The sequence below is a fragment of the Podarcis bocagei genome (assembly GCF_964188305.1).
Source record: "Podarcis bocagei genome assembly, chromosome: 3".
NCBI classification, from domain to species: domain Eukaryota; kingdom Metazoa; phylum Chordata; class Lepidosauria; order Squamata; family Lacertidae; genus Podarcis; species Podarcis bocagei.
The window spans coordinates 61,927,163-61,943,648 of NC_138127.1; the positions used below are offsets into that span (position 1 = coordinate 61,927,163).

Below are 16,486 nucleotides of genomic sequence, written 5' to 3' on the forward strand. Positions count from 1 at the left end.
GATGCAGATTTGAAAAACAAACACACAAATATTAATCAGTTCATTTTATGACTTGACTTGGTGTAGTTCAGTGCCTCCTTGCTTCACTGGGTAGTGCCATCCTTGAAGGCTTATGAAGGTATATTTGAAGGCTTTGCAAAACTGCGAAATTGATAGGTGCATTCTCTTTAAAAGCAACAAACACATATTCAAATGGGCTGTCCTTTCCTGCCATAGTTCTGCTATGAGGGAGGAGAAAGATGGGAGAAAGCATGTATTTTCTTTTGTATTCTCTCACTCGCTGTTTCTTATAGTTGCATACCCTCCAACACTTCTCTGATGAAAATAGGGGCATCCTAGTTGTTGGGTCCAGACTGGCAAGGTAAACATAAGGCTGGGTTCTGTGGTGGTAATTGCATCAGTTAAAGGGAGGAGTTACGGAGGGACTCAGATTTTGTTGGAATGGGGGCTTCAGGGAGAAGAGGAGTGAGTTGGTGTGACAGTAGATCTGGAATTAGGGAGCATTAGGGCTGGTTGGGCATTAGTGTGTGCCAGCTTGGAGCTATTTGAGTGTAGGGGTGCCAACTTGAATAAAATATTGGGGGAGCAGGTTAGCCCCATTCCACATAATTGATCCAAAGGTGTGGCGCGTGCACACACTATTTGAATGGCAATCAAATTTGGGTGGGGATTGGCCACCTCAATACTTTAATGGGTGTACAAAGAGACCTCAGCCCCTACGAGTTGGCTCCTATGTTTGAGTGATTCTGACTGGGGTTTGAGGTATTTGGCAGTAACTTGGGGACCAAGGTGAAGTCATTGGCCAGTTGGAAAGAACTCAAAGGGGCAAAACATGTCAGAAATATCTCGGATGGAGAAAGCTTTTTGCAGAAGGCATTGATTTGGACCCTGGAGAGATACTGCTAGTTGGAATACACAACACTGGGGTAATTGAACCAGTGGTTCTCTCAGAACACAACAGTTTTGTTTTTCAGATATTCAGAGGGTTTGGGAAAGCATTGGCCCTAAAAATGGTGGCAAGGTCTTTGATAGAAACTGGTTTATATATTCCTTATGTGTTGGGAGTACGGCTATATACTTATCCGTAAAGTCATACTAGGCTCAAAATGTGTGGAAGCACTTATGTAGACCATAAAAGTTTAATGTTTGAAAATAAAAACAGGCCATGAAAACAGGTCTGAAGCTAAAGTTGAAAATTGGAATTGAATGTGAAATGCAGCTGGATTATGGCACACAGAGGAATTTCTGTGATTGTAAATGGAACAGAAGCACTCTGTGATATGGTGCCATCTATGTACATGGTGCTTTGCAAGGAACTGATATGACAGGTCCCTACCCCAAGGAGCTTACAATCGGAAATAGGCAATAGGAAAATGGTCCAGCTACTATTATTCTTCACATTAACAGCAGGCAGTCTGAATCTTATTGCTAAATTTTCAACATGAGGGACAGCACAGGTGGAGAGAAAACAACTGTCATGCAGCCTTCAAAAGGCATGAACAAAAAGGGGTGGGGGAAGAGGGTTATCCATCACAACGTCACACCAGGGCTGTGTGCCTATGCCTTTGTCAATGGAGTACAAGGAAGAGTGAAGTTAATACAGTAATGTGTGCAGGGTTAGAATAACCAACAGGCATTGTCAGACATTCCACTTATCATGGTGGGGAGAAGGGTGCTCTGCAAGATTTTATTTATATATGCATTACTAGGCAGTTTTTGGGTCCCCAATGCAATTTGCAATACATTAAAACAATAAAATATTTCAAACATTATAAAATTTGGGGAAATGAAAACTCAATGCCCTAGTTAAATGCTGTTGAAAACCAGGGGTTCTAGGGCATGAATGGGTCAATCAGCTGTCCATGTGCCAATCACTTTGAATGGCTGACATAATGTACACTTAGACATGTGTACGTACATCTTGTCCCTGTATCTAGGGATGGAATGAAATCCAAAATCCGTGATCTCATATGCAAGGCCTGTGCCTGTCTATTCAGATACAGATCTATACACATAATGGATAATGTGCATAATCCCAAGATTTATAAGCCAAATATGTCAGCCAAATGGTTACAGTGAATGATATCAGTCTCTTAAGTCTATCTTTTTATATAAAACATTTCAGATATATATTCCACATAATAACTTTTGTTATCTCTAGATTCTAGGCTGATAGGTGTCATCTGAATAAGAGTGCTACCTAGCCAGCTTTAAACCAGTCTGGCTGGTTCTTTGCCTTCTATCTGCATTGTTCTCTCTAAAATCCAGGTTCATTGCTTAAATAGTGAGCAACTTCAAATGTGCAACTTCAAATGTGCACACATTTAAATAGATTGACAAAAGTGGTGAAATTACAAACCTGGGAAAAACAGGAGAATGTGTTGAGAAATGTGGGCACAAACCACTTGAATGGATGGAATAATACATGGGCTATTGAAATTTGTGTTATACCAGATGCCAGCCCCTTAGTTTCTACTTCTCAGCAGCATTATGTTGCTAAAAGCTAAGCCTATGTATATATTTCAGGGAAGTAATTTTCTCCAGAAGCTGTTACCTTACAAGGCAAAATATTGTTGTGACCCTTTTGTCATTTTCTTTATTTTAGAGGTCCAGGATGGCTCACTGCCTGCGGGCTCTTTTCACAAAAAGAGGGTGGTGAAGAGGCCAGGATACATGAGAACAGAAGTGCTGCAGCAGATAGGATTTCAGCCTCTTTCTGACTGTGAACCCTTCGGCCCCAAAGGGCTTGAGCATAATGGCAGAAAACACTACAGAGAATTTAAAAATTGCTTTCTGAAGAGGCGATGCAAAAATGATACATTACATTGTAATGCTTGTGTAAACAGTCCCTCAGTTTCCCCAGATGTGGCAACTGGATCGCTTACTGCTGGAAATAAAGCAGTCAGTCTCAGACCCCTGGCTGATTTCAGAGTGCAGCAATCAGAAGATCTAATTCAACCAGTTTGTCCTGTGGTTGCCATCTATAAAAGAGATCTGTTGCCTGCATCCAGCTCATCCTCACAGCAGACTAATTTGTTTGACACTGTGAAGGAGACTGCTTTTGCTGGTGGAACACAGGAGAAGGAAAGAATGCATGCTTTGGATCAGAAGGAAGAGAACAACAACCAGGAATCTGAAAGCAAGGACATGCCTTGTAGCTCTTTCAGTCCTCAGGATCACTTTAATTCAAGTTTTAGCTTCATACAGCTCTCGCTAAATTCAGCTTGTGAAACAAATGGCATTGGAGGCCCAGTAGATTGTAGAGAGCCTAAAGAAGCTTGGCAAACATGCAAAACAGGAAGAGCAGAAAACGTTACTTTGCATGTACCTTGGGAGGGACAAAGAACTTCAGGGAAAGAACTGTGGGCTTCATCCATCTCTCTGTGTAGCAAAGATCACAAGTGCCCAAGGGAGACTGCAGAAGATGATAAAGTGCAGGATTGTGAATCACACTCACTTTCACATTCGAATGCTGCATTTTCCTGTTCAACTGAGTCTTTGGAAGCAGCATCTGCTGGTTCTTCTGTGACCTCAGGCTATGAAAGTAGTAACACTGTTAGCGATCACAGCTGGGATTCCCTGATGAAGAAATATGAGCCAGTGCTACAGGACTGCTTGCTGGCCAACCAGAGTATATTAAAGGTTAGCGTTTTCCTCATTCCTGTTTTGTGTTATAGGAATTTGAAATCAAATCCATAGCTTGTTGTGCAAGACAGGAAGCAGTTGTTGCACTTATTGGTGGCATTTGTAGTGTGGATTGGAAAATATGGTTATGGAACTGTTGTTGGCTAGTTTTAATCAACATGCAAAATTCAGCCCCATCATGCCCTGTAGTGCATCCTCCATCATATTGGTTCTTTAGTTCCTTAGTGCGCATTCTCCTCTCTTCCAAAAATTCCTACCTTACCTACTCCCTTTCTGTCAACTCCAGTCCCTTTCTGCCCAACTCCATTTTAAAAGGGGCCTTGAAGTTGCCACCAGCAGGTAGCAGCTGGGAAATCAGACTGGGCAGACACACAGATCACCAGGCCACAGTCTTTCCTGCTGTGGTGAGATGTATTTCCACTTCTATCATATTATTTGCCACTATACATATAAATATTATTCAATGTGATGTCCTCCCTTTTGGTAGTGCATTTCCTCCCCGCTCCCTTTTTTGGCAATACATAAACAGCCAACCAACACAGTGTCATTTGCTATTAGGTTTTTCCTGGTTATGCTCCCCATAGCTCCCTCCATGCCACTTCCATCCTCTTTCAAAGAGGTCTTTCCCCTTGGGTTATTGGCTCTTAGCTCACTGCTTAGTCTTAATGGCTTCAGGCTTATTTTAAAATTAGGTAGAATTATTACTATTTGACGTCATATTTCTTGGCTGAAGCATGAAAGGCAGGAGACGGAATTCAGAGTTTGTTCTGTAGTTGTGCTTTCAGATTTGCATGTGAATGGATATTATCAAACATGAAACCTGTCTCATTTGACAGCTTGTGAAATGCTCTTCTAATATCTCGATGCCTGCTCTGTCCTGCTTTTGAAATCTATAAGACATAAGTATCCTCAGAAATTTTCTAGTTAAGTGTGCCAAAATTGACACACTTGAAATGTTATGATCATATATGCAGTTATATAGATTTGAATTCAATAGAAAATAAAGATTCATAGAAATACTGTTAATTGTCTCTTAATTAATGCAGATAAAATCCTTAATAAGAAAGCTTCAAGGACTTCAAGCGAAGGCGGTAGCTGAGGATGATTATGAGAGGGGTGAGTTTTTTCCTCCTATTGCTGGACTTCTATTTTGTTTTACAATATAGTTTTCTGTGATAGTTTTTAGGGATGATGAGGTCTTGGTAATCATTCCCCTCCATTCAAGGGCTCAGGGTGGATTTCAATACTCTCCTATCCTCAGAAAAACCCTAATGAAGGAGGTTATAGAGAGTGAGTGACTTGCCAAGACCAACAAGCTAACCTTAATGATGGGGTAGAGATTTGAATCTGAGTCTTCCACATCCCCATTAGGAAAAATAAAATGATTAATAGCATGTGAAAAAAGCAATGTTATGTATTATTGCATAGAGCTAATTGTATGTTTAATTCAAACATTTGTAACAGAGTCTTAGTACTCTAGAAAAGAAAATCAGATTTGGAAGGGAGAAAACTGGAGCTGAGAAATAGTAGTGGAGATGGGGAACGTAACCCTTTTCCTGCTCATCACTTTTCTGCCCCAATTTTCTGCCTCCTAAAGTGGTGGTTCTGTTGTTTTCCAAGGTTTGGGGGCTCTATTATATGTATATATTTGCTGTGACATATAGTTAGCTGCTGAGTGTTAACTCAAAATTAGAAAAATTGATATGGGAATAGTCAACTTCTACTAAAAAGAAATGAGATAAAGTAATGGGGAGAAAGACATTATTTCTTCCCTGCTCTGTGCTTAGTCACTAAAGGAGGGCCACTCATGGTCCATATGGCTGGAGGATAGATTACCCTCTCTCTCCACTACCCTTTTCTATGCCTAGCTGTAGGTGAAGTTGGGATTCTAATCAATGTCAACCATGCAAAAAGAATGTGATCAGCATCTAAAATAAATAAATGCAGAGTCCAAGGGTATGATGGTGTTGAAATGCAACCACCCTTGTGTTGCACTTCTTCCAGTGTCTTCACTTGCGGAGTCATCTGTCTGTTCTGTTCATTCACACTGTGTGCTTTGACATGCATGGCTTTCTTTCATTTTGTGTCAGATCCTCAGAATTTCTACTTCCCCCAGAACTGGGCCCATGGCTATTTGTATTCCATCATGGGACCACCATGTTCTAAAAAGGCACTTCTTGTGTTATTTTTGAAAGGCAGATGTTTGTAATGCTGTGGTTTGCACTCAGGAGTGACTAAAGATCCATGAAAAAATAAGGTTGATTCTATCTAATGTACATGACTCAAGGGAACTTAGTGTAAATTCCAGAACTACCTTTGGAGCTTTGCATTAGTTGCATTTTTATAAGTGACAAGTATGTTATCATTCTGACATTACATATCCATAGATCATCTTGTCAAAATGCACATAAGGAGGCAAACTTAAAGCTGCAGAAATAACAATATTAGTTTTTCCTAACTTTTTACTTCTTGACCTATTTCTTTCTTTTTCCTTTCTGCTGACGCTGTTCTCAGCCAAGTTTCTGGCACTGCTTTTTATTATTTTGTGTCATATGACCAGACTTCTCAAGATCTTTTGTTACTTCTCTCAAGGGAAAGCTTCTGATCTTGAAAGCTGAGAGCAGGAAGAAGAATTAAAATCTTGACCTTCCATTCCCTTTGCTGTCATGTCGGTTTCAGCTCTGTTTGCAGAAATTACTTTGTAGTTTGGGGAATGTAGCAAAGTCACACCTGGTGAAAAGTTAGGTTTTAAAACTCACTAAAGTATGGAAAGACTACTTGTTACCTGTCTCCTTTGCAAGACACCTGAGCTGATTATTTATAATTCCTCATGTGATGTGAATAATAGGTTGTATGATGGGGCAGGAAGGAAGTGGATTAGGGGAACTTGCAGGCCCCATATGATAAACAGAGTATATTATGGGGAACAGGATGAAATAAATCACCGTCATTATGAAACAAGGTGGGGGAGACTACATTAAGAACATCCTATTTGTTCCTTACTAATTATCTTTGCAAAACATCATCTAAGACAGGGGTGGCCAACGTCCAAGAGACTGTGATCTACTTAGAGTTAAAAACTGGCAGTGATCCACCCCCTTTTGGGGGGTTCAGATCAAAGTTGTTGAGCTTTTTTGGGGAGGAGGAAGGCCCATTTTTAAGGCATTCGGATCAAAGAGTTGTTGTTGAGCTTTTTTTAGGGAAAAGCAAGCCCCGTTTTTGGGGGGTGCAGGGCAAAAAAATTGAACTTTTTTTAGGGCAGCTGCTTTGAGGGGAGCCAGTTATCTACCAGTGATCTACCACAGACGTCCAGTGATCTACCGGTAGATCACAACCTACCTGTTGGACGTGCCTGATAAGACATTTTATTGTAGGGCTTCACTACACATGAAGATGTTTCTCAAAATGATCTATTGTGTTGTATAATATCTCCCACCCTATGCTTTCTAGACAGTCACTGAACTAGACTTCAGCCCCCTTTCCCTATACAGTGGTACCTCAGGTTAAGTACTAAATTCGTTCCGGAGGTCCGTTCTTAACCTGAAACTGTTCTTAACCTGAAGCACCACTTTAGCTAATTGGGGCCTCCTGCTGCTGTCGAGCCGCTGGAGCACGATTTCTGTTCTAATCCTGAAGCAAAGTTCTTAACCTGAGGTACTATTTCTGGGTTAGCAGAGTCTGTAACCTGAAGCGTATGTAACCCGAGGCACCACTGTATAGCTATGAATGGAATGGTGAATCTGCTGGAGGTCTTTAAAGATTAGCATTTTGGGCACAGGATTTCTTCCATATCATGAATTGGTTAGAGAGCACAAGTGGGCGATGACGAACTGGAAGTATGTAACTTGTTTTATGGAGATTATGCTTCTGTGCTTTTCTCACCTTCTCATGAAAAGCTATTTTATTACTATGTCTGAAATGATTCACAGCTCAGGTTGGCCTAACCTCGTTGTAGCATGATCAGCCATGCCTGATCATAAAAGGTGTAGCATGGAATGCTGTGGTTGGGTTGACCCTGGGGCTCCAGGAAAACCAGAATTAATTCCATGGAGAGGGCAGAGAGAGGGATGATCTCTCTGCTGGTCCATATGTAGGCTTCCTGTGACTTTGGGGAATAATTTCACCTCTGACCTTCCAAAGGGCACACATTTCTGAGAGACCTTTCCCTAAACCAGCCTTGCCTGTTGGACTGTAGCCAAAACTAGTGGAGTGAAATATCTCTATCCCAATGTGTTATCTAGGAAAATATAGGTATTCTAGAGAAACCAGCTGTCTGTGATGAGGGGTCCACCAGTATCTGCCTGGTAGACTTGGTTGCCTAGCGACTTCCAAGTCACACCAGGTTTATGCCCTCTGTTGCATTGTGTTAGTGAAATCTTGGAGAATAATTATTGCCTGGAAATAGGTATTTATTCCCTATAATGGATATACATCTGATAATCTCTCTCTGTAATATGTGGGTTGCTTTCATTATCTCCTCTCAGTTCCCCAGATAGTCTTTGCGATATTGAATATTGGGCCCTCCTGTAGCTGGATCTCTCTCTAATCCAGATGAACACAAACATTGTTTCCCAAAAGGATCTGGTCATATATCTTAGCATAGTTTTCTTGAGTAATGAAGAGAGATGAATTAAAATTGTTTTTACCTGGCAGACATTGGGGAGAGACCCATTCATTGTTCCCACTTCATTAATAGAATTTACATTTCACAATGAAGGCACCGATTAATCATTAACATTTATTGAAGAGGCTTTCCTGGGATAATACATTTGGGAAGTAGTTAATACCTTTTGCTTAGAGAATCTGTCTCTTAACAACAAAGGAGCAATACATTCTGATGAAATTGTGCTGATATTTCTAATTAGCAGGCAAGAATCTCCTTGGTACTATATGTTTTGACAAGTTTTTCCCTGGGCATTAAAGGTATTGTTTCATTATTGTGGATTTTGGGTGATATTTCCCTCTGCACAAGGTTATATTTATTCTGGGGACCTATGTTATCATACCTAGGGTATTTCTTCTGTAACAGAAAGGCACAAATTTACCTTTATTTTCTTCCTTCTCCTTTCCTTTCTTTAGGTCTCTTGGTGAGTTTTAATTGAGATTTGTGTTCTGGTCAGGAATAACCCATTTGCTATTACTAATGTATTGGTAACAAGATCCTCTGGTAATAAATGATTAATTCATTGCAGCTGATGTAATAGTAGTTCCCCTGGAAATGTACTGGTGGTAACAGCCCCATGCGGCAATTCAGGCCTAATTTGATTTGTTGGCATCTGGGGACTTTTCTCTCTTTAAGGCTCTTAGGTCTTTATGTGAGTGTGATCTCCATTCTGATATTGGTGGGAGAGTGGAGATATAAGCCCCCGCCCCACCTTCCCTTCCCAGTAAGAATCAGACATGCCACCCTTGTAGCTAGTTAAGGAAAAACAAGATGTGCAGCCACCTGCTATGTATTTATGCACATTTCTAGTTTGGCCCAGTTGCTTGATCTGTGAAAGGTTAGCTGTGTAGACAGCATTAGGCCTTTGTGCCATATTCAGCCCATGAAGGCTTTCCCACCATTCTGTACAACCTGATTCTGTCATATGGTAACTCGCCCTTTGGGTAATGTTGTTTCTGCCCTGTCTAAACTCTGGAGCGGTTCACAGGATCTGGAATGACCTCTGGAAATTCATTTCACAGCCACCTTGCTGCCCCCACTTGGGTTTAGCAGAGAAGTGGTGCCCCCTTACCCCAACAAACCCTTTTCTCTTTGGTGTGCAGTTCTGTTCTTAGAGAAACAAGCTCCTTCACTGGGCAGGAAAACTTCCTTTGCCTAGATCTCAGGCTGTTGGGTGTGTGTGTGGTCTGGTTTCTAGCACAGCTTTCAAAATGGGCACCAAATTCTAAGAAGGGACAAGCTGCTTTTTAAAAAGTGTGTGTGAACTTACTGAAGAAGTGTGCATGCACACGAAAGCTCATACCAATAACAAATTTAGTTAGTCTCTAAGGTGCTACTGGAAGGATTTTTTTTTATATTGAAGTACACACACAGTACTATAATTGTATGAAAATGGATGCAAATTCTTCCTTGCTTTGGTAGCTAATTGAGAGAATTCCAGTGAAAGTGTCAAGTTATCCACTTTTTCCAGATTTCCTCTGCAAATTCTAGTCACTTGCTAGCAGACAAACATATCTGTACCCATCACCCACTCATCAATATCTAACAATGCAAGGTGGTTTGGGTTTTGTTTGTTTTTTGTTTGATCTTTCCTTGGAGCACAAAGCAAAGGAGCATTCCCAGGAGGGAAAGGTAAACAATAATCCTAAACCACTTTCCTAAGCGAATCTGACACTCAGGTGCAGGGTGTGCCTGTCCTCAAGCTCCTCCCTCCCACATCTGTTGTCCTAGACCTGAGTTGCATCCAGGGAGAGGTTTCTCATTATGGGATTGCTTCTCTGTTACTGTGCTCCAGCAAGGGAACAAAGAAGCAAAGCTCCTGCTGCCTGCATCAGACTTTCAGATACTGTATAGGGCAGGGGCCTGCAACCTTTATGACCAAAAGAGCCACTTGGACCCGTTTCCGAAGAAAAAAACACTGGGAGCCGCAAAACCATTGCAACATTTAAAACAAATATATCTCCGGAGCCGCGATCTGACAGCGGGCGGGAAGGTGATGTCGGGACGGTGCGTGACTAACGCACGCACCGCCCCCATGCGACGTCACAGCCAGTACAGTGCCCGCCACAGTGGGGAGTGTCGGGGCGCACAATGCGCCTCCTCCCCTCGCTAGTATCCGCCCCGGAGCCGCGGCAAAGGTGTAAAAGAGCCACATGTGGCTCCGGAGCCGCGGGTTGCAGACCCCTGGTATAGGGAAAGGTCAAACTTGGTTCTTGTGTTGTTTACAGTGAAGCAGCATATGCATTTTGTTAAATAAACAAATTCTGAATCTTTTTATTTTCTCTATTTCATCAAATTTATATGGGGCATAAACTGTTTAAAAAACAACCCACAAAGTGGCTTACAAAAAGAAGGAAACAGAGATATTAGTAAAAACAGTTAAAAACAAAAATCCAGAAAAGACTGGTTTTGAGGGTGGGGAAGGTTTAGGAATGAAAGGGAAAGGGCAGGGCAGTGGCTGGGAAGAAAGATATTGTGAGGGATTACCCATCCTAATCATGGATATATATATATATATATATTTATCTTTTAAGTGCTTATTTTTCTTTTTCTAGTGCAAGACCTGATCAATGGTTATAGCACTAATTGGGGCCCATCGTTGAGTGGGAGGGCTAGGTATGGACTGTGTCAGGTCCGTGTGCTGTTTTTGTTGACATATTTAGTGTGAAATTGAGATGGTGAGACCATAGAAAGAAAAACAGTAGCTTAAAGGCAGCCCCCTGGTTTGTTTAAAATAATGAGCTGAACAGCTAATTTAGGATGTAATCCACAGCCTTGCAAGCCTCACTGAAGTGATGGATTGCATCTCTAGTAAACAATCACAAGTTAATTGGATTTTATGGAAAACGTATGTTATCAGGAACTTCAGAAGGGTGAGAATTCCTGCTTCATACTTGCTTCTTTAACCACAATCCTTTCCTAGGACTTTATTAATGTTTGATACGCTGTGCACAATATGATTTAAACACCAATTAAATGGAATGCCTGGTGCTGGTAATATGAATAATGCATTCATTTGGATTTCAGTTATCATGTATCTCGCTCTCCTGCCTACCACTGACCACAGATTACCATACCTGCAATATATTGCCAGTGGTTTTGTGGTGGGAAACTCCTTGCCCTTTACTGACTCGAGGAGATGTTACATTGACATGACCTCAGTGAAATATTGAGTAGGAGATCTTACATCGCCATCAAAGCTGGATTATTTTGATAGTTGGCTTGGTTGATTAGGAAACAGTAATTCTCTCTCTCTCAAAAAACAACAACAACTATATATCAGAGCAGCTGATTAAGGTGGAAAGTGAAACATTTTGCCACATAAATGAAATCTGATTTTGTTAATCATAGGAACGTATATAATATTGTAGTGACTCCTAAAAGAGATCCAGAGTGTGGTTGTGTGAAAGTGCTGTTTGATGGTTTATTTCTATCTATATTGAATAAACACAGAGCACAGTCACAACTTTCATATTGGAAAGCCTAATTCAGTAGGATATTGCACATTATCCTTCTGGATGATGCTAAGAACTCATTATTACTATTATATATCTAGGGAGAGAAGCCTGAAATCTTTTTACCAGATTTTGCTTATTTTGAGTGTAGATATGCTATCATATGCAGATGCCCTGTTGAGTGACTATTAGGGCAAATGTATTGTTCTGTTCCTTGTTTTAATTTTAAATGTAACATGTTTTTGTTTTACACATTATTTTATTTATTACACAGTTTATTTATTACCCAATTTACAGTCTGTATGATGAAACATAATGAAATGGCTTATTTGTATTTACTTGCAATCTCCTCTTGATGGCCACATTACCATACGTACTCTCACAGGTAGGATGGTAGGGGGAAGTCATTTTGCCTGGCATAGCACAGAGGAGAAATGTTTCTGTTGTCCAAGGATGTTGGAATGTTGTTACGGCTCATTATTCATGACAGAACTTGACAGCTCCAAGGTTAAACTTGCTGCCAAGATTTTATTTTATTTTTTAAGTAAAATATCTGTGGGAGGTAGATGGAATGGGTAGCTTGCTTTTTTTTTGTACCAATTTGAATGTTTGTATAGGATTTTTGGAGGGCATAAATGTTTTCAGATTATTTTCTTTTCAGTGTGGGCCCTGGCAATATGCACATGTGAAAGGGGTTTAGTTTAGGCTCTGCACACCGGTTGTATGTTATACTGTTGTACGTTCAAGTCCCACCACATTAATTGAATGCAGTTCAGAAAATCAAAGAGTTCACATACACATACCTTCATTGAATACTCCCAAAGAATATCTTTGTATCAGAGGAATGCTATTTCTTGTCAAGCGATATGGACAAATCGGTTTTTAATTTATAAATAATGGGATTCAATGTTGCCTCTCCAGCTCTAAAGGCTCATTTGTTCTTGATCTATCTTCCATGGTTGGACATGATGGGACACCACCCTCTGATTCCCTTCAGATACTTTTTCCTTTGGACTCCAGTGATGCTGCTTGGACTGCATAAACTAGTATGTGCTGCCAAAATTTCCCACTTTAGTATCTGAGTGGGACCAGTGATTTGTTAGCCACAATCTGCTTAGTATAGTGCTTCCTGGCTGAGTCTTTCACCAAACTCTGTGTGTACATAGCATATTTTTCCTACCTACCTACCCACCTACAAAACAATTCCCTTGTATCAAATAAAAAAGATGAGTATAAACACAACAAATTGCTTGGGTTCTTCAAATAAGGCATAAATTATTGCTCAATACATGATAGCTGTTTAGTAGGGATAACCTGAAAAATGAGCATCATTGTAGACAAAGACCCAGGGATAAGGAACTTCAGGCGGGATGGCCCTTTTAATTGGAGCTGGAGTTCAACAATATCTGGAGGACCACAGGCGTCCCATCACTGCTGTACACTCTTGTTGTATATTAGTTATACTTCTGTGGTGAAGTTCTGTTCCACAGATTACGTACATATGAGAGATATATGAGTTTGCTAAGTATTTGGGGGAAATGTGCTTATTTAAATCAGTGTTTGCTAGCATGCACTTTAATCAACCCAGCAAAGTTTCAAAAAACCACTGTTGAAGGAATATACAAAACGAAAAACATATTTTGCTATGATGGGATCTTTAACTTAGTGTTTAGGACTAGTTGTGATGGTAATATTTAGCAATTTAGACCATACACATGAAAAATGTTTGATCTGAATGGGTTATCCATATAACTTTCTAATGGATGATCCTATCTGCTAATGTTGTATTCCTGACAAAATATTACACATCTTTGCTTTCTTAGGTAAACATTTACAGGATTATGCTGTTAGGCAAACATCAAATTTACCTTCGTAACTGAATGCAGACAGCAAGCAAGTTTTCAAGAGTCAAGTTTAAGAAAAAGAATCTACTGGCTTTTGAGGAAAAGACTCTTTTGGCTATAATGCTTTACCCTTGAGAATGGTACCAGGCAACAGCAGTATCTGAAAATGATTTATTATCTTAGTTATGCTTTGGACCACATTGCTTTAGAAAGTTAATTGTTTTGGCTTGCATATGTTATTAACTTTCTTGCAGATTGCTTGAATTCTTCAGTCAGTTTTATGACTTTTGATATTTATAACACATAGGTTAGGTAAGTGCCTCAGATAGTTTAGAATGGAATTCTTACCACTTGTGCCATTGAAAATACCACACAAACAGCTTAGTTTAAGAGTTGATGTTGTTTGCTATGCTTTGATTTGGAAATGGTGGGCATTTCATCCTTACCACTTGTTTAGGCAGGTTATTGACGTAGAGTAACTTATAATTTGATTTGGAATGGAATGGCACCTCCTCTCATTTTAAAAGTAGGACAAATTGATTCTGTCTTTGTGTAATTTCTTATATACATCCTAATGTAGAGGTCAACAATTTGTGACTCTGAAGATATTTTTGGATTACAATTCCCATCAGCCCCAGCCAGCATGACCACAGGTTCCCCACTCCTTCTCATAAAATGGAACTGTGCTTACAGATGGAAAAGGTTGTGTCTCTTGAATTAATCTTGCTCTATTTTATAGTAACACAGCATTTTGACTTAAATGGCACAAAAGAAATACCATGAGCATTGATTGCTTAAACCCCACTGAAGTGATTGTGATGCACACAACTGTGCTCTTATACAAAACCACCATTCATTTTTCTATCAAAAAAGTTCTTGTTGTGTTCCTTTAAAAATAGTGTGAACAATTGCCTATATCAATGTTCAAGTTTCTGAATGTCAATAGGTGCTGAGAACATGAACTACCTTTGAATTCACTGGAAATCTTGTTTGTGCATACCAAGTATTAAATGTTAAAGTGAAATGTATAATTAGGTATGATAGCGGCAGCCTTGGAGTACGTATCTAAATTTGAAAATGTTGCCCCATGGGAAATTTTCTTTATTTGAAAAGGTATTTTCTTTAATTATGTTCTCAAGTAAATTTTGATTATGTAGCCAGAATAAGGAATAATGGCTTTCTTTAGAGGCAATACTGCTGTTTATAATGGCTCCTCTCCTACTACTAAACCTCTAGGGAAATTTTGCAAATGCAATTATATGAGATCCTAAAAATCTGAGAGTTTTTCATGAAAATTCCATTTGCTGTCCTGCCTTGCTAAATTGGAGGAAGGAAGAAAAAGAGGTTTAATCTTGCAGATGCTGGACCTGCATTCATGCTATTCTGCTGCCTAATCAAGCGAACCAATCCACAAGACTGTCAGTGAGGATAGAAAATGGCAGCTTCTAGTTTGACAGCACATTGGTATTGTCATGAATGAGAATCTCTGAACACTTAATTAACTGGCCATAATGATAAACAGATGTCAGAGGAGCAAACCTCCTGCAATAATAATTGTCTAATCGCAGCAGAGTTTGACTGATCAGAAAATTCTATACTTGTCTCCTAGCATTTGTTTTTAGATAAAGGGTTCATGCTTTTCTGGTATAAGCCTATGTAAAAAGGTATGAGGTTTGGAGTAGTTCTATAATTTCATCAAGCACTCTTGAGAGATCTGGGAATATGAACAGGATGCCAACCCCTGTACTTCATGTATTGATTGCACTGCAGTTCATTTTCTGCCCAATATGACTATATTTGTCTCGCTGTCCGCTGTAGTGAAATTACATATTTTACGTAATTAATTATGTAAATTGTGTAATTACATTGCCACTATGCTATTCTATCCCATTCATCTCAGTGCAAAGGAAACACAACGCAAATGGGAATCAACATAATCAATTATGTAACATTCGCAGATTGAAAGGAACAATTCTGGACATGGGATGAACAAATGAACATTGGTAATTTCCACTCTGTTTCAGTTTTTGTTGGAATTCTCTGACATCCTTATTGCAAAGTAAGTCCTCTTGAGTTCAATGGGGTTTGCTGGCAGTTAAGTGAGTACATTGTACAGATAATTGCAGCTTTAATAACCAAAAGATGAATCCTACTAAAACTTTATAGTTTCAGGAATGTTTTGTGAATCTTTTTGTGTTGGCAACCATGCAGCATACTTATAGGCAATTTAAGTATAAGGTTTCTCTAGACTTTTACCACTACTTTATGTTGAAATCAACAGTGGCACATGCCATGGATTTTGACCATGGCCAGTTCTTACTACTTTATTTGAGTGTCTACATGTAGAAATCAAACAACAGGCTTTCAGACAAAACAGACTTGGATCCATTTCATTTGGTATTGTCTTTAGAAGAAAATACACCTCATACTTGGAATTTTATTGAGTTCAGTACATTAGTTAAAGTACCTGGAACTTAGAGTTTATAGAGGGATTGTCATAAGAGTGCATACAACCCAAACAGCTCTTTTTCTAAGTACTGAAAGCACTTCACATTTATTGGCTCTAATGGCAAATCATATATGGCATAATGGGAAACCTTTGACATCTTATAAAATGTACTTGTTGAAATTTATGTCCAGCCTATATGCAATCCATTCTATGCAGCCTAGATTTCTGTAATTAAAATGGTGAAAAAGAAATAGGCAGTTTGACTTGGTTCTGAAGAAACATTTGGATGAGACAAAAGGTATTGGATCACTTCTTCCTCAGGTATTGGATCGTTTCCTCATGTAGATTTGTTTTCTGTAGGAGCAACTATTGGGCGGAATGACCTTTACCAGCTGAAGTTGATGATGTAGTGGAAGGGACATTTTCCCAC

The 16,486-nt window shown here is 39.6% G+C and overlaps 1 protein-coding gene across 6 annotated transcripts in view; it reads left to right on the forward strand.

Moving 5' to 3' along the window:
- DISC1 (DISC1 scaffold protein) overlaps window positions 1-16,486 on the forward strand; it is a 162,228-nt gene that overhangs the window by 16,907 nt on the left and 128,835 nt on the right. For all 6 annotated transcript variants that reach the window (XM_081186212.1, XM_081186208.1, XM_081186207.1 and 3 more), the window contains 2 exons: window positions 2,606-3,642; window positions 4,692-4,761. In XM_081186212.1, coding sequence (XP_081042338.1) covers window positions 2,606-3,642; window positions 4,692-4,761 — 1,107 coding nt within the window. The remainder of the gene's footprint in view (window positions 1-2,605; window positions 3,643-4,691; window positions 4,762-16,486) is intronic.